Below are 25,903 nucleotides of genomic sequence, written 5' to 3'. Positions count from 1 at the left end.
TAAAAGGAAATGAAATTGAGTTATTTGTAGTGAGGTGGATGGACCTAGCGTCTGTCATGCAGAGTGAAGTAAGTCAGAAAGAGAAAGACAAATACCGTATGCTAACACATATATATGGAATATAAGAAAAAAAAATGTCATGAAGAACCTAGGGGTAAGACGGGAATAAAGACACAGACCTACTAGAGAATGGACTTGAGGATATGGGGAGGGGGAAGGGTAAGCTGTGACAAAGTGGAGAGTGGCATGGACATATATACACTACCAAGTGTAAAATAGATAGCTATTGGGAAGCAGCCGCATAGCACAGGGAGATCAGCTTGGTGCTTTGTGACCACCTAGAGGGGTGGGATAGGGAGGGTGGGAGGGAGGGAGATGCAAGAGGGAAGAGATATTGGAACATATGTATATGTATAACTGATTTACTTTTTCATAAAGCAGAAACTAACACACCATTGTAAAGCAATTATACTTCAATAAAGATGTAAAAAAAAGACATATCAACAACAAAAAAATAAAAATAAAAACTTTTTATTTCTACTAAAATACACATAACAAAATTTACCACCTTAATTATTTTTTAAAATTGTGGTAAAATATACATAAGATAAAATTTACCATCTTAGCCATTTTTAACTGTACATTTCAGTAGTGTTAAGTATATTTATACTGTTGTGCAATGAATCTCCAGAAAAGTTTTTCCTCTTGCAGAACTGAAACTCTATATTTATAAAATGTCAACTCTCCATCACCCTCTCCCTGCAGCTCCTTACAACCACCTGACAAACATCATTCTACTTTCTGTCTCTATGAATTTGACTACTCTAGATATCTTATATAAAAAGAATCATATAGTCTTTTTGTGACTGACTTATGTCACTTAGCATAACATCTTCAAAGTTCATCCATGTTGTAGCATGTGACAGGATTTCCTTCCTTTTTAAGGCTGAGTAATATTCCATTGTATGTATATACCACATTTTGTTTATCCATTCATCCATCAGTAGACATTTGGTTCGCTTCCACTTCTTGGCTATTTTGAATAGTGCTGCTGTGAACATGGGTGTGCAGATATCTCTTCAAGACCCAGCTTTCAGTTCTTTTGAATCCCAGAGGTGGAATTGTTGAATCATATGGTAATCCTCTTTTTAAGTCTTGAAGAACCACCATACTGTTTTCCATGGTTGGTTGTATGATTTTACAATTACAACAACAGTGCACAAGTGTTCCAGTTTCTCCACCAAACAACACTTGTTATTTTGTGTTTTTTAAATAGTATCCATCCTAATGGGTGTAAGATGTTACCTCACAGTGGTTTTGATTTGTATTTGTTTGATGATTAGTGATGTTGAATGTCTTTTCATATGCTTTTTGGTCATTTGTATGTGATCTTTGGAGAAATGTCTGTGTGAGTGCTTTGCCCATTTTTAAATCTGGTTTTTTTTTTTAATTTTTCTTGATGTTGAGTTTTAGGTTTCTTTATGTATTGTAGATATTAACCCCTTATCGGATACATGATTTGCAAATATTTTCTCCCATTCTATAAGTTGCCTTTTAGCTCTGTTCATTGTATCCTTTGATATACAGATGTTTTTTAGGTTTGATGTAGTCCCATATGTCTATTTTTGCTTTTGTTGTCTGTGTTTTTGGTGTAGTATCTAAGAAATCATTGCCAAATCCATTGTCATGAAGATTTTCCTCTATGTTTTCTTCTAGAAGTTTTATAGTTTTGGATCTTACATGTAGGTCTTTAATGCATTTTGAGTTAATTTTTGTATATGATATAAGAAAAGGGTCCACTTTCTTTTCTTTTTTGCATGTAGGTATCCAGTTTTCCCAGCACCATTTGTTGAGGAAACTGTCTTTTCACTATTGAGTGGTCTTGGCACCTTTATCAAAGGTCATTTGACCATGTATGAGAGGTTTTATTGCTGCCTTCTCTATTCAATTCCATTGGCTATATGTCTGTCTTTATGCCAGTACCACACTATTTTGATTACTGTGGCTTTGTAATATGTTTTGAAGTAAGGAAATGTGAGTCCTTCAATTTTATTCTTCCTTTTCAAAATTGTTTTGGCTAATCAGGATCCTTTGAGATTCCATATGAATTTGAGGATGATTTTTCCTATTTCTGCAAAAAAAATGCTATTGGGATTTTGATAGGGATTTCATTGAATCTGTAGATTGCTTTGAGTAGTATAGACATTTTAATAATATGAAGTATTCCAATCCAGGAACATGGAATGTCTTTCCATTTATTTATGTCTTCATTAATTTCTTTCAACAATGTTTTGTAGTTTTCAGTGTTGTCTTCCTTTTTTTAAAAAAGCCATTGATTTCTGCTTATTTCCTTCCTTTTGCTTGATTTGCCCTTCTTTTTCTAGTTTTTGAGGTAGGAATGTAGATCCTTAATTTGAGGGCTTTCCTGATAAACACGTAAGTGCTATAAATTTCACTCTCAGGACTGCTGGCATCCCACATGTTTTGATGTGTTACATTTTAATTTCCATTCAGTTCTATGTTTTTTTAAATTATTATTTTATTTGAGTCTTCCTATTTGACCCATGGATTATTTAGAAGTTTAATTTCCAAGTGTTAGGAATTTTCTTCTTATCCTTCTGATGCTGATTTCTACTTTGGTTCCATTATGGTCAGAAAAAAACTCTGCATAATACCAATTCTTCTAAATTTGTTAACGTGTATTTTATACCCACCTTGGTGATTGTTCCATGGGTGCTTAGAAATCATGTATCCTGCTGTTGTTGGATGGAGTGTTCTATATATTTCAATTGGATACTGTTGATTGATTGTTTTTTTCAGATCTTATTCTTGCTGATTTTCTGTCTAGTAAGTCTATCCTTTTCTGAAAGGAGGTGTAGGTAGCCATTTGAGTCTGGTTTCTTTTACTTAGCATAATGCATTTGAGATTTATCTATCTTGTGTGTATCACTAGTGATATCCTTTTTACTGCTCAGTAGTACAGTTTATTTAGACATTTATCAGCTGAAGTACATTCTGGTTGTTTACCCTTTTTTGGCAATTTATTAAGAAAGCTATTATAAACACTCACCTATGAGTTTGTGTGTGAACATAAGTTCTTATTTCTGTTGGGTAAATACCTAGAGGTGGAACTGCTGAGTCATTTGGGAAGTGTGTGTTTAACTTGTCAAGCTGTTTTCCAGAGTGACTGTACCATTTTGCTTTCCCATCAGCAACACATGAGAGTTCCTTTGCTCCACATCCTCACCACCACTTGGTATTTTCAGTTTTCTTGTTTCTGTCTTTAATTTTAGCCATTCTAATAGATACATCATGGTATCTCGCTGTGGTTTTAATTTGTATTTCCCTAGTGACTAATGGTGTAGAGCATCTTCTCATGAGCTTGTTTGCTATCCAAATACCTTCTTTGATGAAGTATCTGTTAAAATCTTTTGCCCACTTTTGTACTGGGTTATTTTCTTATTATTGAATTTTGAGGGTTCTTTGTATATTCCAGATATATGGCCCTTACCAGACATGTGTTTTGTAAATATTTTCTCTCAGTCTGGCTTGTTATTTTATTTTTTATCAGTTTCTTTCAAATAGCAAATGTTTTAAATTTTGATGACATTCAACTTAACTGATTTTTTTCTTTTATGGATTGTGCTTTTGGTGTCATATCAAAGAAATCTTTGACCAACTTAAGATCACAGGGATTTCTTTTTTTTTTTTTTTTTTTTTTTTTGCGTTATGTGGGCCTCTCACTGTCGTGGCCTCTCTCGTTGCAGAGCACAGGCTCCGGACATGCTGGCTCAGCAGCCATGGCTCACGGGCCCAGCCGCTCTGCGGCATGTGGGATCCTCCTGGACCAGGGCACGAACCCGTGTCCCCTGCATCGGCAGGTGGACTCTCAACCACTGCGCCACCAGGGAAGCCCCACAGGGATTTCTTATGTTTTCTAGACATTTTATAGTTTAAGCACATTTATTCATTTGAGTTAATTTTTGTATATGGTTTAGGATATGGATTAACTTTTTGTTTTGTTTTAATTTGGGTATATGAGTGTCATTGTTATAGTGGTATTCATTAATAAGACTATCTTTTTTCTATTTAATTGAGTTTATACCTTTGTTGAAAATCAATTAACCATATAGGTAGACTCTCTATTTCTGGATTCTCTGTTCTTTTCCATGATCTATGTGTCTATCCTTTTGCCAATATTATGCTGTCTTGATTACTGTAGCTTTAGAATAAGTCTTGGGATCCAGGTAATGGGGGTCCTCCAACTTTGATTTTCTTTTCAAAGTTATTTTGGCTATTTTAGTTCTTTTGCCTTTACATATCAACATTAGGATAAGCTTGTTGAATTCTAGAAAAAAATTCTGCTGGCATTTTGATTGAGATTGTGTTGAATCTGTAGAACAATTTGGGTAGAATTGATATCTTAATAATATTGAGTCTTCCTGTCCATGAACCAGTATATCTCTCCATTTATTTGTCCATGAATCAGTGTATCTCTCCATTTATTTAAGTTTTCTTTGATTTCTTTAAGTAATTGGTGTCTTGTATTTTTTCACAAAAATTCTGCACATATTTTATTACATTTTTACTTAAGGATTTCATGTATCTAAGTCCTATTATAAATAGTACTATTTTTTAATTTCACTTTTCAATTGTTCATTGCTAGGTATAGAAATACAATTTTTTTTGGTATATTGACCTTGTATCCTGCAACCTTGCTAGACTTATTAGCTCTAGTAGTTCTTTTGTGAATTCATTGTCGGCAGTCATGTTGTGTATGAGGCACAGTGTATGTCTTCTTTTCCAATCTATATGACTTATACTTCTTTTCTTTATTTTCTTTTTTCTCTTTCCTTTTCTTTTTCTGCATATCTTGAGAAATTCATGTAGTTTTTCTTATTTAGTGTCCATTACAGTGAATTATATTAACTGATTTCTTAAAATGTTTAACCAGCCTTAAATTCCCAGGATAAATCTCATTTGCTTATTATGTATTACCTTCTTATATGTTGGTGGGTTAAACTTGCTAATATTTTGTAGAGGATTTTTGTGTCTGCTTTCATGAGGGATATTGATCTGTAATTTTCTTTTAATGTCTTTGCCTTGTTGGTTTTTTTTTCACATCTTTATTGGAGTATAATTGCTCTCCAATGGTGTGTTAGTTTCCGCTCTATAACAAAGTGAATCAGTTATACATATACATATGTTCCCATATCTCCTCCCTCTTGCATCTCCCTCCCTCCCACCCTCCCTATCCCACCCATCCAGGTAGTCACAAAGCCCCGAGCTGACCTCCCTATGCTATGCGGCTGCTTCCCACTAGCTATCTATTTTACGTTTGGTAATGTATATATGTCCATGCCACTCTCTCACTTTGTCACAGCTCACCCTTCCCCCTCCCCATATCCTCAAGTCCATTCTCTAGTAGGTCTGTGTCTTTATTCCTGTCTTACCCCTAGGTTCTTCGTGACATTTTTTTTTCTTATATTCCATATATATGTGTTAGCATACTGTATTTGTCTTTCTCATTCTGACTTACTTCACTCTGTATGACAGACTCTAGGTCCAACCACCTCACTACAAGTAACTCAATTTCGTTTCTTTTTATGGCTGAGTAATATTCCATTGTATATATGTGCCACATCTTCTTTATCCATTCATCCGATGATGGACACTTAGGTTGTTTCCATCTCCTGGCTATTGTAAATAGAGCTTCAATGAACATTTTGGTACATGACTCTTTTTGAATTATGTTTTTCTCAGGGTATATGCCCAGTAGTGGGATTGCTGGATCATATGGTAGTTGTATTTGTAGTTTCTTAAGGAACCTCCATACTGTTCTCCATAGTGGCTGTACCAATTCACATTCCCACCAGCAGTGCAAGAGTGTTCCCTTTTCTCCGCACCCTCTCCAGCATTTATTGTTTCTAGATTTTTTGATGATGGCCATTCTGACTGGTGTGAGATGATATCTCACTGTAGTTTTGATTTGCATTTCTCTAATGATTAATGATGTTGAACATTCTTTTATGTGTTTGTTGGCAGTCTGTATATCTTCTTTGGAGAAATGTCTATTTAGGTCTTCTGCACATTTTTGGGTTGGGTTGTTTGTTTGTTTGTTATTGAGCTGCATGAGCTGCATATAAATTTTAGAGATTAATCATTTGTCAGTTGCTTCATTTGCAAATATTTTCTCCCATTCTGAGGGTTGTCTTTTGGTCTTTTTTATGATTTCCTTTGCTGTGCAAAAGCTTTCAAGTTTCATTAGGTCCCATTTGTTTATTTTTGTTTTTATTTCCATTTCTCTAGGAGGTGGGTCAAAAAAGATCTCGCCGTGATTTATGTCATAGAGTGTTCTGCCTGTTTTCCTCTAAGAGTTTGATAGTTTCTGGCTGCCTTGTTTTGGTACTAGGATAGTGCTGGCCTCATAAAATGAGTTTTTGAGTGTTCTTTCCTCTTTTTTCTAAAAGATTTTGTGTAGGATTAATATTATCTTTTTCTTAAGTCTTTTGTAGAATTTATCAATGAGGCCGTCTGTGTCTGGTGTTTTCTTTACTGGTGGTTTTAACTATGATTAAATTTATTTAATAGATGTAGCCTGATTCAAGTTATTTGTTCCTTCTTGAATGAGCTTTGGTAATTTGTGTCTTTGAAGGAATTCATCCACTTCATCTTAGTTATTGAATTTATGGGCATAAGGTTGTTCATAATATTCATTTATTACAAACCTTTAGTGTCTGTAGAGTCTGTAGTGATGTCTCCTCTTTTAGTCCTGATATTGGTGTCTTCTTTTCTTGATCAGTCTGGCTAGAGGTTTACCAAATTCACTAACCTTATGGACCAGCTTTGGGTTTCATGGTTTGTCTGTTGTTTATATGCATTCTATTTCACTGATTTCTGCTCATATCTTTATTAGTTCCTTCCTTCTTCTTGCTTTGAGTTTAGTTTGCTCATCTTTTTCTAGTTTCTTAAGATGGAAGTTTAGATCATTGATTTGAGACCTTTCTTCTTTTCTTTTACAGGCATTTAATTCTATACATTTTCCTTTAAACACTGCTTTAGCTACATTCTATAATTTTTGATATATTGTATTTTTATTTTATTGAATTTAGAATATTTCCTAATTTTTCTTGTGACTTCCTGTTTGACCCTTGGGTTATTTATGGGTGTGTTGTGTATTTTCCAAATTCTTGGGGATTGTTGTTGTTCTGTTAATGATTTCCAGTTTAATATCATTATAATCAGATAACATACTTTGTATTATTTCAGTTATTTTAAACCTATTAAGTATGTTTTGGGCCTAGAACATGGTCTGTCTTGGTTAGACTTCCATATGCACTAGAAAAAAATGTGTGTTCTGATGTTGCTTGGAAATGTGTATTTAAAATGTCAGTTAGGTCAAGTTTTTAGTGTTGGCCAAGTCTTTACATTGTTAACAATTTTCTGTCTACTTGTTCTATCAGTTACTGAGAAAGGGGTACTGAAGCCTCCAACTGTGATTGTGGATTTGTCTCTTTCTACTTCCAGTTCTATTAGTTTTTGCTTCTTTATCTTGAAGCTCTGTTGTTAGATACATACACATTGAGGATTGTTATGTCTTCCTGTTTGAGCTTCTCTCTCCCTGTCTAATGGTTTTTGCAGTTACCTCTAACCAGCTCCCCAGACCCCTGGTCTAGAACCAGCTCTTGTAATGGATTTTGGAGACCCTATCCCACTGATTGTAGAGTTAGGGTAAATCTAGTCACCTAAGCAGCAGGTGATTTGATTCAATTCCTGTTGGTAGAGCTACCTTATTACTTCTTTTACCTAGACCCATTGCTCAAAAGAGGTAGCCCGAGGCAGTGGATCTGCAGCAGTTTTTTGCCTCCTTATTTCATGCCCAGCCTCACATCACCCTAACCCTCCCCCTCCTTCAGGCAGTGAACCTGTCTTGAGTTCCTCTCTCTCCCATGGAGTACTTTATTTTCCTTTGCCTAACACGAACTTAACTCCTGACTGCTACTGCCTGATTTGGACCTGGGGTCCAGTGGTCCTGTGGTTTCAGTTGTATGCTTTGTATTTCTGTTCAGTTTCTGGTCCATGGAGATGTCTGTTATTTTTGAGCCTTGGTATGTCTTCTTGCAATTCAACCCTTTCATATTTTATCCATTTTACTCTGTATTTGGAGCAGAAGTGCATTAAAATGTGAATATATGGAGCCATATTGATCAAGGTTTTAACCATATTGATAAATGTAGATTAAAATAATTATTTTAACTGCTGTGTGGTATTCCATTATATGACTAGGTATCTTTATCCATTTACTAGGCAATTTTGAAAGCACTTGAATTTAAGAAATAGTGAATTGAAACAAAATTCTATGATTCAAGCCTTGATGAAAAACTATATGGAAAATACTAAGTTCAGTTTCAGATTCTTTGCTATGCATGAAAGATGAGAATAAATCATTCTGGAGGTAGGTGAAATACAGAAGCTTGAGGAAGACAAGTGGGAAACATCTATGGCTTAAGCTAAATAAGAGAATGAGCGCTGTGATGGAAGATCACAAAGAGAAAAGGGAAGAGAATCTGGGAGTGAGTTTTGAGTGCTACCCAAGTGTAGATGGTAGGAAGAGAACCTGTAAAGAGAGATTGAAAGGGGACATTTGAAATGTAGAAAGGAGAAGAGAATTTCTAGAACGGTATTCATTATTGCAGCAAATCATTAAGATGAGACCTGAGAAAGAATGATGATCTGAGAACAAGACCTCAGTTCTAATTTCCACCCTTGCATTCACCAGCTAATAGACTTTGGGCTAGCAAACTGGCCCTCTATTACTATATCTGTAAAATATGTAATAGATGATCTCTACGATCCTTTCTGCTTCTGAAATGTGATGTTTATGTGTTTTAATAAGATATTGGTGACCTTGAGGAAACTGTTTCAGTAAGAGTGTAAAGTCCCAGCTGTAGAATGCTTCGGAGATTTCTTTGATATGCCATGATATGATACCATACCAGAGAGAGAAAGCATACCATACAGGAGGGATTAAATAACAGCAATCAGATATTTGAAATGTATTTTGAATCCTTCATAATGCCTTGGGAAACAAAGTAAACTTCGTGAATGTTTTTCGTCTAGTTATACTTAATGATTTGTTTCAACCAAGGGAACCATAAGAGATTTTTCATGTTTTATTTGTTGCCTTCCTTAAAGAGAGAGATGTATGTATTAGAGATTTATTTTGGAGTAAAATAGCTTTATTTAGAATAAAGACTCCAGTTGATTCAATATGGGTCTGCATTTGAGAATCAATAGAGTAATAGAATTGTTAGCATAAGACTACTATAGGCCACCTGTGAGCACACTACTGGGATGCCCTTAATCCCATTGTGGTATATGTACCTGCATAAGATGTAAACCCCATCATTTTTCTCTAGGACGCTCCTTGAGGTTGTGAGCTGCTTCTTTTATGGATTTGGAGCCGTGAGGTCCAAATGTGCGAGCTTTCTGCCAGCTCAAAGCCTTTGGTTCTAGGCCTCCTTTAGTCTTCCAGGTTCCTAAAAATTATGTAAAATATTTAATGTTCATATTATTTAGTTAGAATAGTTTTTAAACTAGTTAGAGCTGAAAATGAGTTAACCTTTAGTCTCTGTCCATCTTTGGGTTTTAGGTTTTGTCATAAGTTCACCCTCAGACTAAGATTTACAGTAGGAACATTCAGTCTTTTTCAAGTAGTGTGCCAAGTCTTTATTCTAGCTTCATAGACCTGTGATTGATGGTGATTGATGAAATGCTCCGAGCTATCTTAGGAATCAAGAGTGAAAATGGGCAATAAGAGAAAGGGGCATACCTCTCCCAACCTGCCCATCACGCTACTAAAATCTGCTCGTGTGTCTGTCACATCAGGCAGGTGTGCCATGGACAAGGAACGGCTAGTGTGTGAAGGCTTACTTATGTGCACTGGGAGTAGAGCTGCCCTACCCGAGCTCCACTAAGCATGGGTTCATTCCCCGGTCCCCCCTTTGTTAGTGCCACCTTCAGCCCCACCCTACCAGTAGCCTGATTTTTAACTGCTCACGATTAAAAAACCCTTAAAGTTGAAAGAAGCTTTTCTCCTCGTGGGTGTTTTTATTTAATAGGAAGAAAAAAAAAAGCACAATGCCAGTTTGCCTGTGGGTAGTGTTCTTCACAAGGTCTCAGCTAGCATTTGGTTCCCATTTATCATTCTCAGTTGCCCATGTGGTCATGCTGGCCTTTATGCTGTGTGTAGTAAATTTTGTTCTTGTTATGATTGATCATTTTCTGTTAGGAGACCGTGGGGAATGCTATTCAGAAGCTCTGAACACAAACACAGACAAATATGTATTACAATTTAACATTTGCTTATTGCAGTACATCCTTGTCAGTAATATCATCCAAGGTAGACTTATAGCATTTTGCCCACTTCAGAAGTGAGACTTATAGATATTAAATATTTTTTAATAATCAGATAGAAGTACTGACTGGTAGAATATAAATTGAGATCATTAATTCTGAAGACTACTTAGTCATCAGAAATCATTTACCACTTAAGACTATAGCTTTGGGAAGAAAAAAGCCCTTTACCTCTTAAGACTATAGCTTTGGGGCTGATGCTAAGAAAAGCTCAGATAATACAGAATATACAGATATAGTTCAGACATAGTTTAGATGAACTTTTGAATACTGAATAAAATATCTAAGGTAGAAATTGGTTTCTAAAATTTACTGGGCATTTTGTAAAATCATGATTTCTTTTATCTACTGATTTGCCCTGCTTAAAGATAATCCAAAGTAAGATACTTAGGAGTAAAAATATTATCTTAAAATCATGATCTTTACTTATGTAACTTTTAGGGGGACATATTCAGTGTATATAGTGAGTTATAGTGAGTCACAACTCTAATGCTGTTTCTTCATTTTTACAGCATAAAGAGTGAATATTTGTTATCCTAGTCCGTATCCAAACTTTTATCCATATATAAAACCCTGCTGGATTTACCTGAAAATTAATAAGTAAACATTGCTTTTAAGATTAAATAAGTGGAAAGCAGGTACAGGGAGCGGTAATGTCAATGGCCCAAAATAAATTTGGAAACTTACGTAGGAACGAAATCATGAAGGGCCTTTTCTAATCAATTGTATTAGTTTTCTGCTGCTGTAACGAATTGCCATAAACTTAGTGGCTTGAAACAATATATACTTATCATGTTATAGTTTGTATGTGTCAAAAGTGTGGGCCCAGGATGGCTCAGCTGGGTTCTCTGCTGAGGGGAGCCAAAATTTTGCCTACCACAATTATGTTAAAGAGTTAGGGCTTTATTCTGATGGGTCTTGAGTGATTTTAAGTAGAGGAGTGTTGTAGTCAAATTTGTGTTTTATGACAATGTCTTTGGCTGTGATATAGACAAGGGTCAATTGGGGACCACCCTGAAGTCTTGGGAAACCATTTGAAAGAGTATCATTTGAAATTCAGTTATAGATAACAGAAGCCACAAACTAGCTATTTTAAGAAGAAAGGGATTTCATACAGGGAATAAGGTGCTTACAAAATCTTTGGAAGGGCTGCCTCCCTAGGATTATCCCTAGAGCAGTACCGCAGAACTAGCCCACCAAGGGTACTGCTACCTCTGCTAGCATCAGATAAGGGGAGACTCAGGAAGCTGCTGTCCCTGGTGCTGGATCACACCACCTTAGCTGTGATCTGGAGATCAAGCAAGCTGCTGCCAAGGGTGTTGACTCCAGGAACACACTACTTGAACCACAATCTGGTAATTAGGAAGCCTCTACCCAAGCTGTTCCCACTCCATGTCTGCTAAATCCACTATGTCTCTCCCCAGGGCTGTTGAATGAGATTGATGGTAGTTAAATCTTACCTGTAAAGGAGTGTGGTAAATGTAGTTTTCAGCTTTGCAGCACAGAAAGGCATTCTAGGAGGAGGCTGAAACAAATATTGAGGAAAATTACCCAGCTTATGCATCCAAAGAAAGCTGTAGCAATCCAGGTTATTAACGATAGTGGCTTGAATTTACAAGACAGGTGGGCAAGAGAGATGAAGGTAGATTCATGAAATGTTTAGGAATAGAATTAGTATGACACGGCAAGTGATTGAATGGGAGAAGTGGAGAGGAGAGATAGGAAGGAATCGGGATGACTATTCAGTTCCTGGTGCCATTTGCTGAGATAAGGAAGACTAGAAGAGAAGATGGTTGGGGAGTAGCAATGAATTATTTCTGGACATGTTGATTTTGAGAAAACTATAAGACCTTTTAGAGTGTCCTAATTTATAGGTCATTTAATTTGTAGATAGACTTGACCAATTGCAGACTAGTTTCTGCACAGGGACCATATTTTGTGTAAAAATATGTTTGTGCTTGAGATAAATTCAGTTGACTATAGTGTCAAGTATAAATAAGTCTAGGATCATACAGTTATTATTTTAAGTTTTAGTTTTATAGTTAACTAGATTCAGGGCTTAACACTAGTTCTTTAATCCCATTGTTGAGTAGTGTTTTTCTTTTTCAGAAGGACTCACGGGTGCCCTGTTCCCTAAGTTCTTGTTTCAGAATATTTGCTTGTTAAATTTATTTCTGAAAAAACTTGGTGAGGTATAATATTCCTGGGTCATACTTCCTAATTTACTTATTCGGTAGGTAATGTGTTATTTTGCTCCTGTTTCTTTCACCGGTGCTGAAATCTCCCTTTTCATCTCATTCTGCTGTTTATCATTTACCTTTGAGCTCCTGTTTTATTATATTTATGCACTTATTAATTTCTAGACCTTAGAGTATTTGTGGGGCATTTTCTTTTCATTCAATTATGTTTTCTTTCAGATTGAGTTCTGCCTCTGCCTTTTACTTAATGTGTTTCTCTCTTTTATTCCTTTTGCAGTGGTATGTGCTTGGTTGCCATTTTGTGTCTTATATTCTTGCTTATGTATAAAAGTGGATACCTCTATCTACACCATCTCTTTACTGAAACATAGTATAAGTAAACTCCTTGACCCCTTTGCCATTGTTCCTTTTGTCCCTCCTGGGCAGAGCTTGAGAGCCTGGGGTATTACAATTCTGTCTCCTTTTCTGTAGTCTGAAGGGAAAATATCCGTAGAATTGGGTTCAGCTTATTTGACCCCTAGGTTCTGCTGTCTTTTCCAAGATTTTATTAAATTATCATAACCTACTTTCACTGACTTAAAGGCATATGCTAGGAGATTGGGTGAAGGAAAGATACCTTTGGACTTTGAATCATTTCACTTTTTCAGTTTGCAGCCTTGGAAAATTTCAAGGCCTGGTAGTTTTGTTTTTTGTTTGTGTGGACTGTTTTGTTTCGTTTGCCATTGCTAAGATCCTGACATCCTGGCAGTGGGATGTAGAGACTTCTGATCCCTAAGGTGTTTCCTCAGTCTTCCTCCCAGCTGACTCCTTACCCCCCAGCCCAGTTTGCTCTAAATTAGGAAGTATTGGTCAGTACGCTCAGGATTTTGTTTCCTTACCTTCTTTCTGCATAATGGCTTCTGGGGGGTGAGTTAGGACCCTTGCTTAACAGAACCACATGGTACAGAGCTTTTGGTTCCTTTTAAAAGGTTATGGCAATAAGGCAGTTTCCTCTTTTCCTGTATTAGTTGCTGCCGGTAATATTTTACCCTTTTAAAAGAATACCATTTGGGGCTCAAGTCGTGGGAGAAGACAATTCTATAATCTTTTTCATCGTACCATCACCTTTTCCAAGAAGTCCTACCTAAGAAGATTTCAATCATATATTTTCTTAGTGGTGTGTGCGTTTTAATAATGTAAGTCCCAGACAGCAGGAATGTAATGTTAATCCTTTTTATTTGCATATGAACTTAGAACTTACAAAGTGCTTGCTCATCTGTTATTTTATATGATTCTTATGACTGTCTTACAAGGTAGGAAGGGCAGACTTATTATCCCAGTTTTACTAGTGAGAAATCTGAGATCCAAAAGGATTGAGTGAGTTGGTAAGCCACACAGCTAATTATAAGATGGAGTCAAGACTCTGAAGTCAGGTCTTCTGACTCCAAGGCCAGTGCTACTTTACCATACCTGCTACTCCCTTTCATGGACATGATTACTTCCATCCCTGACCACAGATGTCTTACTACAGCTTCCGTGCTCCTACCAACCTTATTATAACACTGATTTAACCGAATCAAAGCCAGTAGGGTGGGGAACGTGGCGGGGGTAATCTTATGACCATTGTATTCTGATCCCGAATTAACCTCAGTATATCTTGGTTATAATAAAGCTAATATTAGACTTTTTCAGCATTTTCCCCCTCTCTGGATTGTAGGAAACTGCTTAGCTTTCTCAATGAAATCAAACCTAGATCCTCCAAGGCTGGCAGCGGAGGCAAGATTTTCCACATGGGAAACTTGTCCTCCTGGGCCCTAGTCTCACCTCTATAATTCACTTCCCTCTTGGTGTCTTTGGCTGTTTATTCCTGCCTTGATCAAGGAACTTGTGTCCCTCATTTACCACTTCTTTACAAGAGCGTATTCTTGACTCTTCCACAAATTCCTTGTGTTACAGTCGACTAGGCTAGGCTGGAACATTCAACAAAGCATCACTGAAAAAGCTGAGTTAACAGCTAACATACAACTAGATGTTTTTGTTTGTAACTTATGCCTTCCCCAGGGGTCGGAAACTGCTGGTCTACGTCCATCTTCCCATCTGTTACCAAGGAACACATGCTTAGGTATCTGCCTGCCTTGATGCTGGTGCCCAAGCAAGCAGGCTCCACAGAGTGATTAGACTTCTCTCTATAATCTTTGTAGTGTCTACTTTTTTTCTAGGTTCTCCTCTCCTTTCTAAGCTGATTCTTATATAAAGATTAGCAGCAGGCATGTTGGCCATCTTTAGGAGAGACTCTTCCCAGATACACAAGAACGGGGTTTTACTGTGGCCTCAAAAGGGCAACGATTTCAGGGCTTCCCTGGTGGCGCAATGGTTGAGAATCCGCCTGCCAATGCAGGGGACACGGGTTCGAGCCTTGGTCTGGGAGGATCCCACATGCGGTGGAGCAACTGGGCCTGTGAGCCACAGCTACTGAGCCTGCGCATCTGGAGCCTGTGCTCCACAACAAGAGAGGCCGCGACAGTGAGAGGCCTGTGCACCGCGATGAAGAGTGGCGCCCGCACGCCGCAACTAGAGAAAGCCCTAAACAAAGACCCAACACAGCCAAAACTAAAATTAATTAATTAATTAATTATTTAAAAAAAAAGGGCAACGATTTGAGATCACAGATTCCACAATAGTCACCCAATAGGTAGGTAGGCAGGTAAGTAGATATAATATTAGACTAGGATATTAGAAAGATGTTGAGAATAACAGTGTAGTTTACCTATAGTTCTGAAGAAGTCAGTAGTTCATGCGCTAGTGGCTTAAGTTGTCACTGTTTTGTTTTGTTTTGTTTTTTTATCCTCCTAGGTATCATGAACTAGTCACAAAATATGGGAAGTTGGAGCCTTTGGCAGAAGTGGACCTGAGACCCCAGAGCAGTGCGAAAGTAGAAGTCCACTTTAACGACCAGGTGGAAGAAATGACCATTCGTCTGGACCAAACAGTTGCAGAACTAAAGAAACAATTAAAAACTCTGGTGCAATTACCCACTAGCAACATGCTTCTCTACTATTTTGACCATGAAGCGCCCTTTGGCCCAGAGGAAATGAAGTACAGCTCTCGAGCCTTGCATTCTTTTGGCATTAGGGATGGAGACAAAATTTTTGTGGAATCCAAAACAAAATAACCTCCGCCAGCCTTGTGAGAACACACGCATTAGGACTCGCAGGGCATTTGTTCCCATGAGGTTTCCTTCAGGAGGGAGAAGTTTGCTCTGTTTTGTTTTATTTTGTTTTGTTTTGTTTTGTTTAGGTTTCAGGGGGGTTTTGTATATTTCCCCCTAGAATGGGTAGGGGGCTGTTTTTGGTATTTTCTACCACAGATTCCTTCTACTCTGCCACCAGAATTGGCCACATCTCCAGTTTCTGTGCCCTCCCTCATGAGAGGGGACTAGGCAGCCACCGACTTCTTACTGTGTTCACTGGGATCTGTCTACTGCTTGGTCCTCAGGACCACTTAGGTGTACTTGCGATGATGGCGTGAACAGCATTGTCCCCTCAGAAGAGTATCTTGCACTTAAATCAGGAAACAAGGAATCTTTCCAGGAAGGGGCAACACATCTCTCTCCCAATTCCTCCTTTTCCCCCTCCCTCTCTCTCCTTTCCTTCTTGGGTTCAGTTTTTCATTTCGACTCGTGTCCATACATGTTTACCTTAGTTTTATTCTGTCCATAATGAACTTCTTATTTTTCAACTTGGGTAACGTTTTTCTTCATTTCTCCCTTTTTAAATAATTTCAAGTGTGTCACGCATTTGTCAGCCTGATTCTGATCTCAGGTACAGTTAGAACCTATAGCTCTGTTAGGGTCTGGAAGAAGAGTAGATGGAGTGTTAGAATTCCAGGAAGCACAGGCACAGCAGCCTGATCACTCTGTATGTAACTATCTCAATTTTAATGTTCCTCCCACAGTTATATCAACCATTACTGACATGAGCTACGTCACATTCCAGAGTTCTTCGCTTTTTGCTTTTTGAATGTATTTCTTCGTATCTGTCTATCTTTTTCATTACTTTAAACTACTGGGAATGGAGGCCTGACTTTATGAAGAATCCAACAGAGCAATGGATATACGTGCCAGGAGAGCTGAGAATTAGCTAGTAAACTCCCTGTAGTGTGTATGAGGGAGTCAAGTGGGGGGAGTATGGGAGAACGAGTACTGTGACTTTCCTGCCTGTCATCATTGGAAGCTTTTGCTCTTGCACCTTGCATTCGAAGTGGGAAATTTTAATCAAAGGGAGCTTTGATTCCTAGTTTTTCCCTGGGATTTTGTGATGTCATAATTGAACAATTCTTTTTGTTTTACATTTCAGTTTAGTTGCCCCTACAGAAGAACAACTCTGACTAATCTCTGAGTAAAGTATAAGTGTCAAAACTTCAGATTTGCCTCCAAGTCATATTTTTTGCAGAAGCATATTTAAAGCACTTTCCTTTAAAAGGTAGTCCTTACCTGCTCTGAAATCTTTTTGTCTGTTCTTCTATTCCTTTGTTAATCAGTGTAATCTCTTTCTTTGATATATGTCTTTCTGGATCCACCATGTTTACAGATAGGAGACTTGAGAAGGACTTAGTGCACCTGGGGCAGAAAATGTGCACATGAAGTATTTTTCAAAGAATGTAATTGTTACCCGATTGAGTTTGACCTTTTGACCTTTGTTACATGATTCCGTCCCTCCTACAAATTCTTTAATTTCTTAGGAAATTTTTAGGTGACTCTTGTAAACTCTTCACGGATGCTACTTTTTAAATTGTCCTACGCCATGATAGCAGATGTTTATTCTCTTAATGCACTTCAGGTTCAGTATCTGTAAAGCCTTTGACCCAGGCCTGCTGAGTCAAATCTACATTCACTGTAACATTGAAAGTGGAAACCAAAGGGTTTGAGGAAGATGAATGATGCCTGTTCTCCTTTTGCTTTATCTTTCAAAATCATAAAATCATAAAAATGAGCGATGGAGATCCAGGCTGGGTATAGACAAGAATAATTATTTTGCAATCACATTTTCCTGACAGGTTTTTGGAAGTGGGAAAAAAGTGTGGCAACAGTGTCAGGAAGATTAAAACTGTGGATGCTTTTTGTGTACGTGTGCGTGAGTGCAGACGAGTTTGAGAGAGAAACAGTGTAACTGAGCTTTTGTCAGCCTGAGAAACAGATGCCCCCTTATTTTTTGAGGTTGTATGACCCCCGACTGTCCCACAGCAGAAAGCAGAGCAAACACTTATGCTTTAATCATCAGTGGAATGATGACAATTAATAAGATATTTTATATATGACAAAGTTTTATGAAATGCTTTTTTACTATTAGAGACCTGTTCCTTCTGCTATTACAGAACACAGTGCTCATCGACTGCAGGCATAATTCTCCGATTACACAGTTGCATGTCAGGGGAACTTCTCATTTAATTCAGTGGCCGTGGGTATTTTTAGGGCATTGTAATTGATTGTTTTAATAATTGCTAAATGATTTTTGATTGAGACAAGATCTAATGCAATTACCGGTCTTTTAGAGTTACAGAACAGAAGTAAATGAGAAAAGATATTTGAGCATGTATACATGTAGACTGATTTGGGTGGCTGAGTAAAGATGCTGCTTTTGAAATAAAATTGGTGCTGTGTAGACACTTGTAACCAAAATTATTTTTATAACAGGTCAAAAAGAAGGAGAGGAGAGACCATGGACTTTTGAGTCTACAAGTTATGCATAATTGATTGTAGCTTATCTGTATTTTAATGTTAACTTCATCCAGATTCAGTGAGAGCATATTATTGACATTCATGAGGCAAAATTCTGTCATAGCCAGTATTACAGATATGTTGCTACAGGCACAGTGTATAGAACATATCTTTTCTAAAATAGAAATTTTTTGTCAGTTCTGAAAAAGGAAAGGAGTAATAAAAGAAAGCCAGGTAAAAACTGAGGCATCATTTTCATGTGGGCATGTAGCTGCTGACACCACAGTGGAAATCAGTTTTTGAATTTGAATTTTTGAAATATCCCAGATTGCTTTAAAGAAAAAAAAAAGTTCAGAGTCATATATCTTTTTTTATTATTGAAAGTTTCTATTGTTTCTGCAACCTATCACCACCATAGCCATAAATACATAAGAAAGCAGCAGATATTATATAACTCTTGTTCCTTTAAGACCTTTTGGTGAAAACAAGCCCAAAACATGAGCTATGTGTAACAGAGCCGAATGTTATGATGCTATGTTTTAAAAGTTTGTTTACTTAAAAAGAAAAGTTCAGTTCTAACCAGATGTTTCAGCTATGATGCTAAATCAGCAGTGTTATGAACAGGGAAGGCTTGTTGCACAAGGAACTATCACCATTTGAGGCGCGCAGGCGATAGTTTCACGAGCGCGTGTGTGAAGGTGGCTTGCTCCGTGGGAGGTGCTAGGCTCCAGGGCAAATAAAACAAGAGTACAGAGTAATAGATTGTTCTAAGCAATGTCATTTCTGTTTATGAATTTGATTTTTCCCCTCATTTCGTGTTAGATTGACATGCAAACTGCTTTCAAGAACACCCAGAAGCTCTCTGTGTTACCAGGTGTGTTGTGAACACTATTTTTCATAGGTGCTTCCTTCAAATATATGTCCATTGTAGTGATGGAGAGGGACTGGACTCTCTCAGGCTCTTTACTTGCCAGTTGTCTCCTGCAGTTCATGGAAATATATATTTTATTTTAGAATATAATTTAAACATGAAGGTCTATTCTTTGCACTTTTATTAATATATATATATAGATATATAGATAATCTTTAAAAAAAATTAAAAATCTAAAAGTCCACTTTCTCTTTGTGTTCTGATTTTTTCCTGGAGTCGTGGTGCATGTTTATTTTTATACAGCAGAAATTCAACATCAGTGCTGTGGTTGAGTCCTCTGGGGAACTGGCCTAAGCTGGTAAAAGAGTTTGACCAGCTTAACAAACTTAGTTGGCATCTTGCCAAAGTTAGAAATTAAAACCGCAAAACAAAGGTTCATAGGAAATATGTTATTGCCTTTTTGTTAGCAAAGTTTTATACTTCTAACATGCTCTTTTAAGGATGAAAACCCACCTTTGAGCTATTCGGCATCCCCGTTTTTGAGTAAGAATCTCATTTTGATGAATTAGAAATTTGCGACACTTTTTCACGTGACGTTTCTTTCCTTTGAAAAATAATTTTCTCTAAAAATTAGGGTTTGGGGCACTTGAACCGTATCTGCTTATCAGTAATTTCTTGGTAATCTGTTATGAATTAACCTTGTACCAAGACCTAAGGTCCAAGAACTATATATACTTTATTACTGTATTTAGAAGACAGACTCTATCAAATTCTTTCTCAGTGCTTCAGAAGTGTGTAAGTATCGCGATCTGTTTAAATGTAAGATTATTTCTACCTCTTATTCAAATTTCAAAAAATTATAGTTTTAACCTCTGTGCTAAGTTCTGTTTAGTATTTATTATGAGGGTCTCTGAGTTCTTGCAAGGTAGACATATGTCAAGACACCCAATACCCATTGGACTGAAAAATGCTATAACTTCCACCCGAATGCATGTAAAACAAGGAGGTTAACCCTTGAAGTCACATTTGTCTTTCCAGCTCTTCTCTGGAAAAGAAGTTATCTGTGTTCTCCAACTTAGACTTAGGATTTCAGGATTCAAATTTAGCCAGGTAACTTTTAAAACGCATAGGTCATGATAGATATTAACATGAGTCATTTCATCTACTTTTAAGTTTTTAATGTAACTAAAATTTAGGAATTGAGTTAATACATGAAAGGGATAGCATACCATATTATATCTCCTTAAAATATAATGAATTTCTGAATCCTTTTCCTTCAAAAATTTGAGAATAACACTAAAAATGGGTAGGTTTTTTTTTTTTGGTAACAAACTGATCTATTAAGATGTTCAGATATATATACTTGCCTAGACATATGAGTAGAAAACGTGTGAACATCTTATGCCTTTCTTCAGTGTGGTTTAGGCACCTGAGCAATTTGCTTGCGTTCTGTTTTAAGGCACACATATCAAGAGGGGAGTAACAAACTCATAATCCAAGAGGGAGATGAGACAAAAGCAGATAGGGTTGCTGGTCGTGTGAATCAGTGCCAGGGATCCAGGCTTATAATTTTCATGCTCGTGTTTCTTCTAAACATTAACAATGAGCGTTTATTATCAGCCAGGGCCGGATCTAGATGCTCTACCTATATTAAGCCCTTTTGATGTTCACAATATCCCTATGATTCAGCACTGTTAATTATCCCCATCTTCTTACTTGTGAGGCACAGATAGGTTGAGTAACTTGCCAAAAGTCACACCGTTGATAAAAGACAGCAGAGCTAGGATTCAAACCCAAGCAGTCTGGCTGCAGTTGAGAGCTGTACTATACTACCTGCTGCTAAGGTTCTCCCATAGCCCTCCACAGTCACACCATTAATGTTAGTCTTTATGTTTCACTAAAACACTAAAGTGAGATGTTCCTCCACATTCAGTTACTAAATTGATTTGCTCTATAACAAAATCACTGATGCGGCTGATAGCTCTAAATCCAAATTGAAACTTGTCCTCATGCCATTTTCAGAATTGTAACACTGTGATTGGTGTATATCCATTGTCCTCCCTGCTCTCCTGGGAGGAGCCAGATTGGACACTTGTCATGGGTGCTGTTGACAAGAAGAAGTGAACCTGCAATATGATGCTGAACACCGGTCACTTGGTCTTCAACCTGACGACATTCTAGAGCCTTAACGCTTTGTTTTCCGTGAACAACTAAAGGTGAGACAGGTCACTCAGTTTTGACTCAGACTTTTATTAAGGAGGCTTCCGTGTTCAAGTGAACTTGGTGTTTATAGGGGGAGAAAAAGTAGATAATCTAATGCAGCCCATATCACAGGTTTTGTTACGGGAAAGGTTGAGGCTGTCACTGTTACTGTTCCTCTTTAAAATTCAAGACAGAGCCTTGTGAGGAATATAAATATTGCTTACAAAATAGAGGAGGCAGTTTATCTATTATGGTCTGTGAGATCTAGGTCTGCCAAAAAATTACGATGCAATTTCAGTTTACTGAGTCTTTCACAGACTCTTCACCCTTGAATGCTTCTTAGTCATTATAGGTAATACAATTAAGGTGTTAAATAAGAATGGGAATAAGAGGAGGCAGACATTAAAAAATACAGTGTTTTCTGAACTACCTGATACATTTGAGGGCAGATGTAAGCCTTATTCCACTATTAGAGAATACAACTAGGACATTATGAATTGCTTTGGTTGTGTTAAAATTTTGTTTGGTTTATAGTTTGTTTACAAGAAGACATCTTTTAAGAACCATTTGTATTTCATTTTAAATACAAAACATTCACATGATTCAAAAATCAAACAATATAAACAAAGTATACACTGGAAAATTCTACTCTAACCCCTGTACTCCATCTTTTATTAGCTTTTTGTGTGTCTTTGCCGAGTCAACACAAATAATAGCAAATGAGAATATACTTATTGATCCCTTTTTATACAGCAAAGTTAGCATATTATATACCATCATGCACCTTGCTTTTTTTCACTTAAAATGTATCTTGGAAATCTCTCTATAGCAACATATACGAAATCACCTTACCCTTTGTTTATAATATAAGATATAGTATTCCATTTATAGATGTGGTATATAGTTTATTTGACCAACACCTCATTGATAGACATGTGAGTCTTTCGTTGTTCTCTCTCCCAATCTCCCTCCCTCTTTTTTTCTCTCTTTTTTACTTTTTTCAATTTGCTGCAGTAAAAAGCATATGTTCTTTTACATGTTTGAAATGAATCTGTAGAATACATTCCCAGAAGTGGGACTGCTAGATCAAAAGGTCAGAGTGTTTGTAATTTTGATAGATATTGCCAAATTGTTCTCCACTGGAATTACATAAAAGAACATTTTTTTTTCTGATTTTAATACTTGTCACATCCCTGCAAGGTCAAAGACTTTACTGATCTTGGGCTTGATACGTGCGAGATGTTAGTGCAACCAAGATGGCATTCTTCCCAATTAGGCATGCAAATCTAGGCACTTGAATTCGACACATAATAGATTTGCATGAGCCATGCATATCGTCTGTCTTATGAGCTCTCTTCCCTTGGAATCTGCAATTTTTAATCATTGGTGAGTGAGATTTCACCTCTGCAGGGAAAGGTGTATGTATTATTTATCCTTAACAATGTATGAGCATTTGTTTCAGCTGAGTGCCCTTGAAAAGTGATAGACAAATAGTGCTAAAACCCTCTGTTTATTGTCTGCAGTAAGCTTTAATCAGAGCTGCTTCTTGCCGACCAGTGAAATTCTTCTAGAACTACTTGGTGCTACTTGGTGAATAGGGAATATAGAGTGTCTCTCCACTCCCCCTGCCCCTTTTCAACCTTATTGCTAATGTGCTAACAAGGATGTTAGAATAAGACCAGTTGTGAGGTTTTTTTGGTTATGTTGGTCTACTTAGAATTAGCTATTTCAAACTCCTTGCCTAGAGATAGGTACTAGAGTTACTTTCAGAAAATATCTGTGAGTTCTTGTTTCAATTTCAGAGCTGAGCATCGTTTATTATTGAGATCTTAGATCTAGAAAGTCTTGCTAGTTAATAAACATTAATGTTACTCAATGTGATTTTCAAAGAGCCAATGCCATTTTTCTCATAATTAAGAGTCCAGTGTCTAGACGGAGTAAGATCAGCACAAAAAGAAAATTACTTAGAGGCAAATAATATTAATTCTTTAAAAAGACATGTCCAGAGCATTTGTGCTACGATTTAAACTCCTAATGCTTGCAGCTTGCCATTAAACGATTATTACCATGATACTAGTAAATATGAAAATTTTAGAAATATGACATCAGGTTTTTAAACATTTTTCTCTTAAGAATGAAAAACAGACTTCAGGAGAACCCATGAAAGTTAACCCAGGTGTCTAAGAATGAAGATTCCAAGGCAGTAAGAGAAGCAAACTTCCAGATGTGGTGCTCTTGAGACCCTTTCATCATGAACATCTTTACTGTTCAGGAGAAGTCTTCACGAGCATAATTGCATTTTCTATATCACCTCATCCATTTCAAGGATTCTGCTGTGGCTAACTACCATTTTCAGGGAGAACGTAAGCATAACCTTCGATGTAATCACCTTATCTAGCTAGATCTAGGAGGTTGAACATTATTCAATCAGTGGATAAGTGGTAGAAACAACCGTACTACAAAAATATCTGGAATCTCCATGGCAGATTATACAATGAAGCAAAATGATCAGTTGTAGAGGGCTTGTATATTTATCCAGGACACCAATGTTGCAGATTCAGATGGCTAGGAGGAAGATGCTAAGGTGGAGTTAGGAGTGCAAAAGGTTTATTGGGTAATAACACCTGTGAAAGAAAAGGGGAAGAAGAAAGATGGGGCAGGAGGGGGCATCACACCACGCAGCAGCCCTGACAAAGTCTGCAAGCCCAATAAGATGCTCTAGAGCAAAGATTTCCTATTAGAGGCATCCCACTTAGGTCCTTTTACCAAAGCTTTTCTCAAGTCATTGATGGAGGAACACAGGAACATGACCTCAGCTTGAACACTGATGCAGACGCCAAAGGAGCCAACAGTTGGGAGCTGTCATCTAACCATACTCCCTGTGGCTGGAAAGCATTCTTTTCTTGAAGGTGGATCTGAGTGGTGCACGACTGTATGTACCACACAGTCCACCCTGTGCCATGTGTAGATGCAATTCTCCATCCGTGATCAGAGCCAGCTCCTCCAGGGCTCTTCCAGAGGGGAACCTCAGAAAAGGGAGGTTAGGGGAACGGACTACAGCCCGTGACACTGCAGATGGCTTCAGAGCCACAACTGGTACCCACCATCTCCCTCTTCCATTATCCATTCTATCACCTCAGCTGGTCTCAGTGGTTTACCTAGTGGTTTTTCCCAAACCCTGATTCCTGCGGAATCTGAATCCCTGGTAACTATATGCTGCTCAGACTTGGGTTGCTTTGCTTGTCCACCCCAGTCACAACTGGGCCAGGGAGTAGCAAGAGCCACCATCACGGGTCACCTGAGTTCCACATGTCTCATCCCTTGAGCCTGTCACGCAACAGCAGCTGCACCTCCTCCCGCTTCTCAGGGTCGGGGATTCCTAATAGGGTGGTGGCTCGTCTTTCCTGCTAGTCTCTGCAGCAAGGAACCCAGAGTACCCAGGCAGCATCACAGCCATAGCTTGTAGGTCCGTGGGACTCTTTCCGTGTCCCCTGGTGAGAGCACGCGTTCTTGGGAACCAGGATGTCAAACTCTGCACAACCTAGAGATGAGGGGTTGGGAAGCCAAAGTCCCTCAATAATCATTGGGAGTACTTGCAGGTGGGGCTACTCCTGCTTCCACACTTTGGTGCCTGGACCCATGCATTCCTCCTACTGGGGACACTGCTCCAACCAGGGGCTCCTACTGTAATCTTGGGCCCACGCTCACATCCCCTTTTTTGTAAAGTGGCCTCCCTGGTTGGATGCTATTTTGCATGGAATTCTATGCCTGTGGATCAGGCATTCTGCAAGCCTCTCACTAGTGGTGCTGACTAAAGCCCTGTGGGCAGGAAAAGCATACACATATGCAGAGTCCAGGTCTATTCCTGGGAAAAGGAACCATTGGCCCTTCCAGGATGAAAGTGGTCCAGTGTAGTCATTTTGCCACCAAGTGGCCAGTTGGTCTCCCCGAGGAACAGTGACAGACTGAGGGCTTAGCTTTTGTCTCTGTTATTGGCAGGGTGAACGTTCAGAGGTCAGGATAGCTAACTCAGCCTTGCTAAATAGGAGTTCATGCTATTGGGCTCCTGCATAACCTCCATCCTTGCTGCTGTGGCCACTTCATATACGTGCCCATCATACCAACACTGACAAAGGCTGCTTCAGGTCAGCTGCCCAAGTCATTTTGTCTACTTAGTTGTTTAGTCCCTCTTCTGTAGTGGATGCTTTCTTTCGGGTGTTAACATAGGACACAAAGATCTTCACACTTCATGTCCATTCCCATCTGTCTATCCACATGTCTCTACTCCAGGCCTCCTTGCCACTTTTTTATTTCCAGGCCCTTGTCCAACTGGATATGTGATTCACCACTGCCTATGAATTTGTACATGTTCTAACATCAGACCACTTTGACACAGAGTACTTGGGGGCAAGATATAATGCCCCCAAGTCCACCCACTGGGAAAATATTCCTCTATCATTGTCTTTCAAGGCCACCCTTGCATGAGGCTGTAGTGGAGCCACCATATGCTCTGGGCTTGCA

General features: G+C 38.0%; 1 protein-coding gene across 6 annotated transcripts in view; it reads left to right on the top strand.

Moving 5' to 3' along the window:
* LOC132429456 (tubulin-specific chaperone cofactor E-like protein) overlaps window positions 1-25,903 on the top strand; it is a 162,065-nt gene that overhangs the window by 59,714 nt on the left and 76,448 nt on the right. For 2 of the 6 annotated variants that reach the window (XM_060017771.2, XM_060017772.2), the window contains exon 1: window positions 15,764-23,745. The exons of 1 other annotated variant lie outside the window; for it this stretch is intronic. Coding sequence is in view for 1 of the 5 variants with exons in the window: in XM_060017774.1 (XP_059873757.1) it covers window positions 15,447-15,765 (319 nt within the window). In the remaining 4 variants the exon portion in view is untranslated. Of the gene's footprint in view, window positions 1-15,446; window positions 23,746-25,903 lie in introns of those variants that run through there. 3 more of the 6 variants (XM_060017768.2, XM_060017774.1, XM_060017769.2) reach the window with 3 other exon arrangements.

This window comes from Delphinus delphis, chromosome 8 (assembly GCF_949987515.2).
Source record: "Delphinus delphis chromosome 8, mDelDel1.2, whole genome shotgun sequence".
Classification (NCBI taxonomy): Eukaryota; Metazoa; Chordata; class Mammalia; order Artiodactyla; family Delphinidae; genus Delphinus; species Delphinus delphis.
This window is presented reverse-complemented; position numbering and strand designations above follow the sequence as displayed.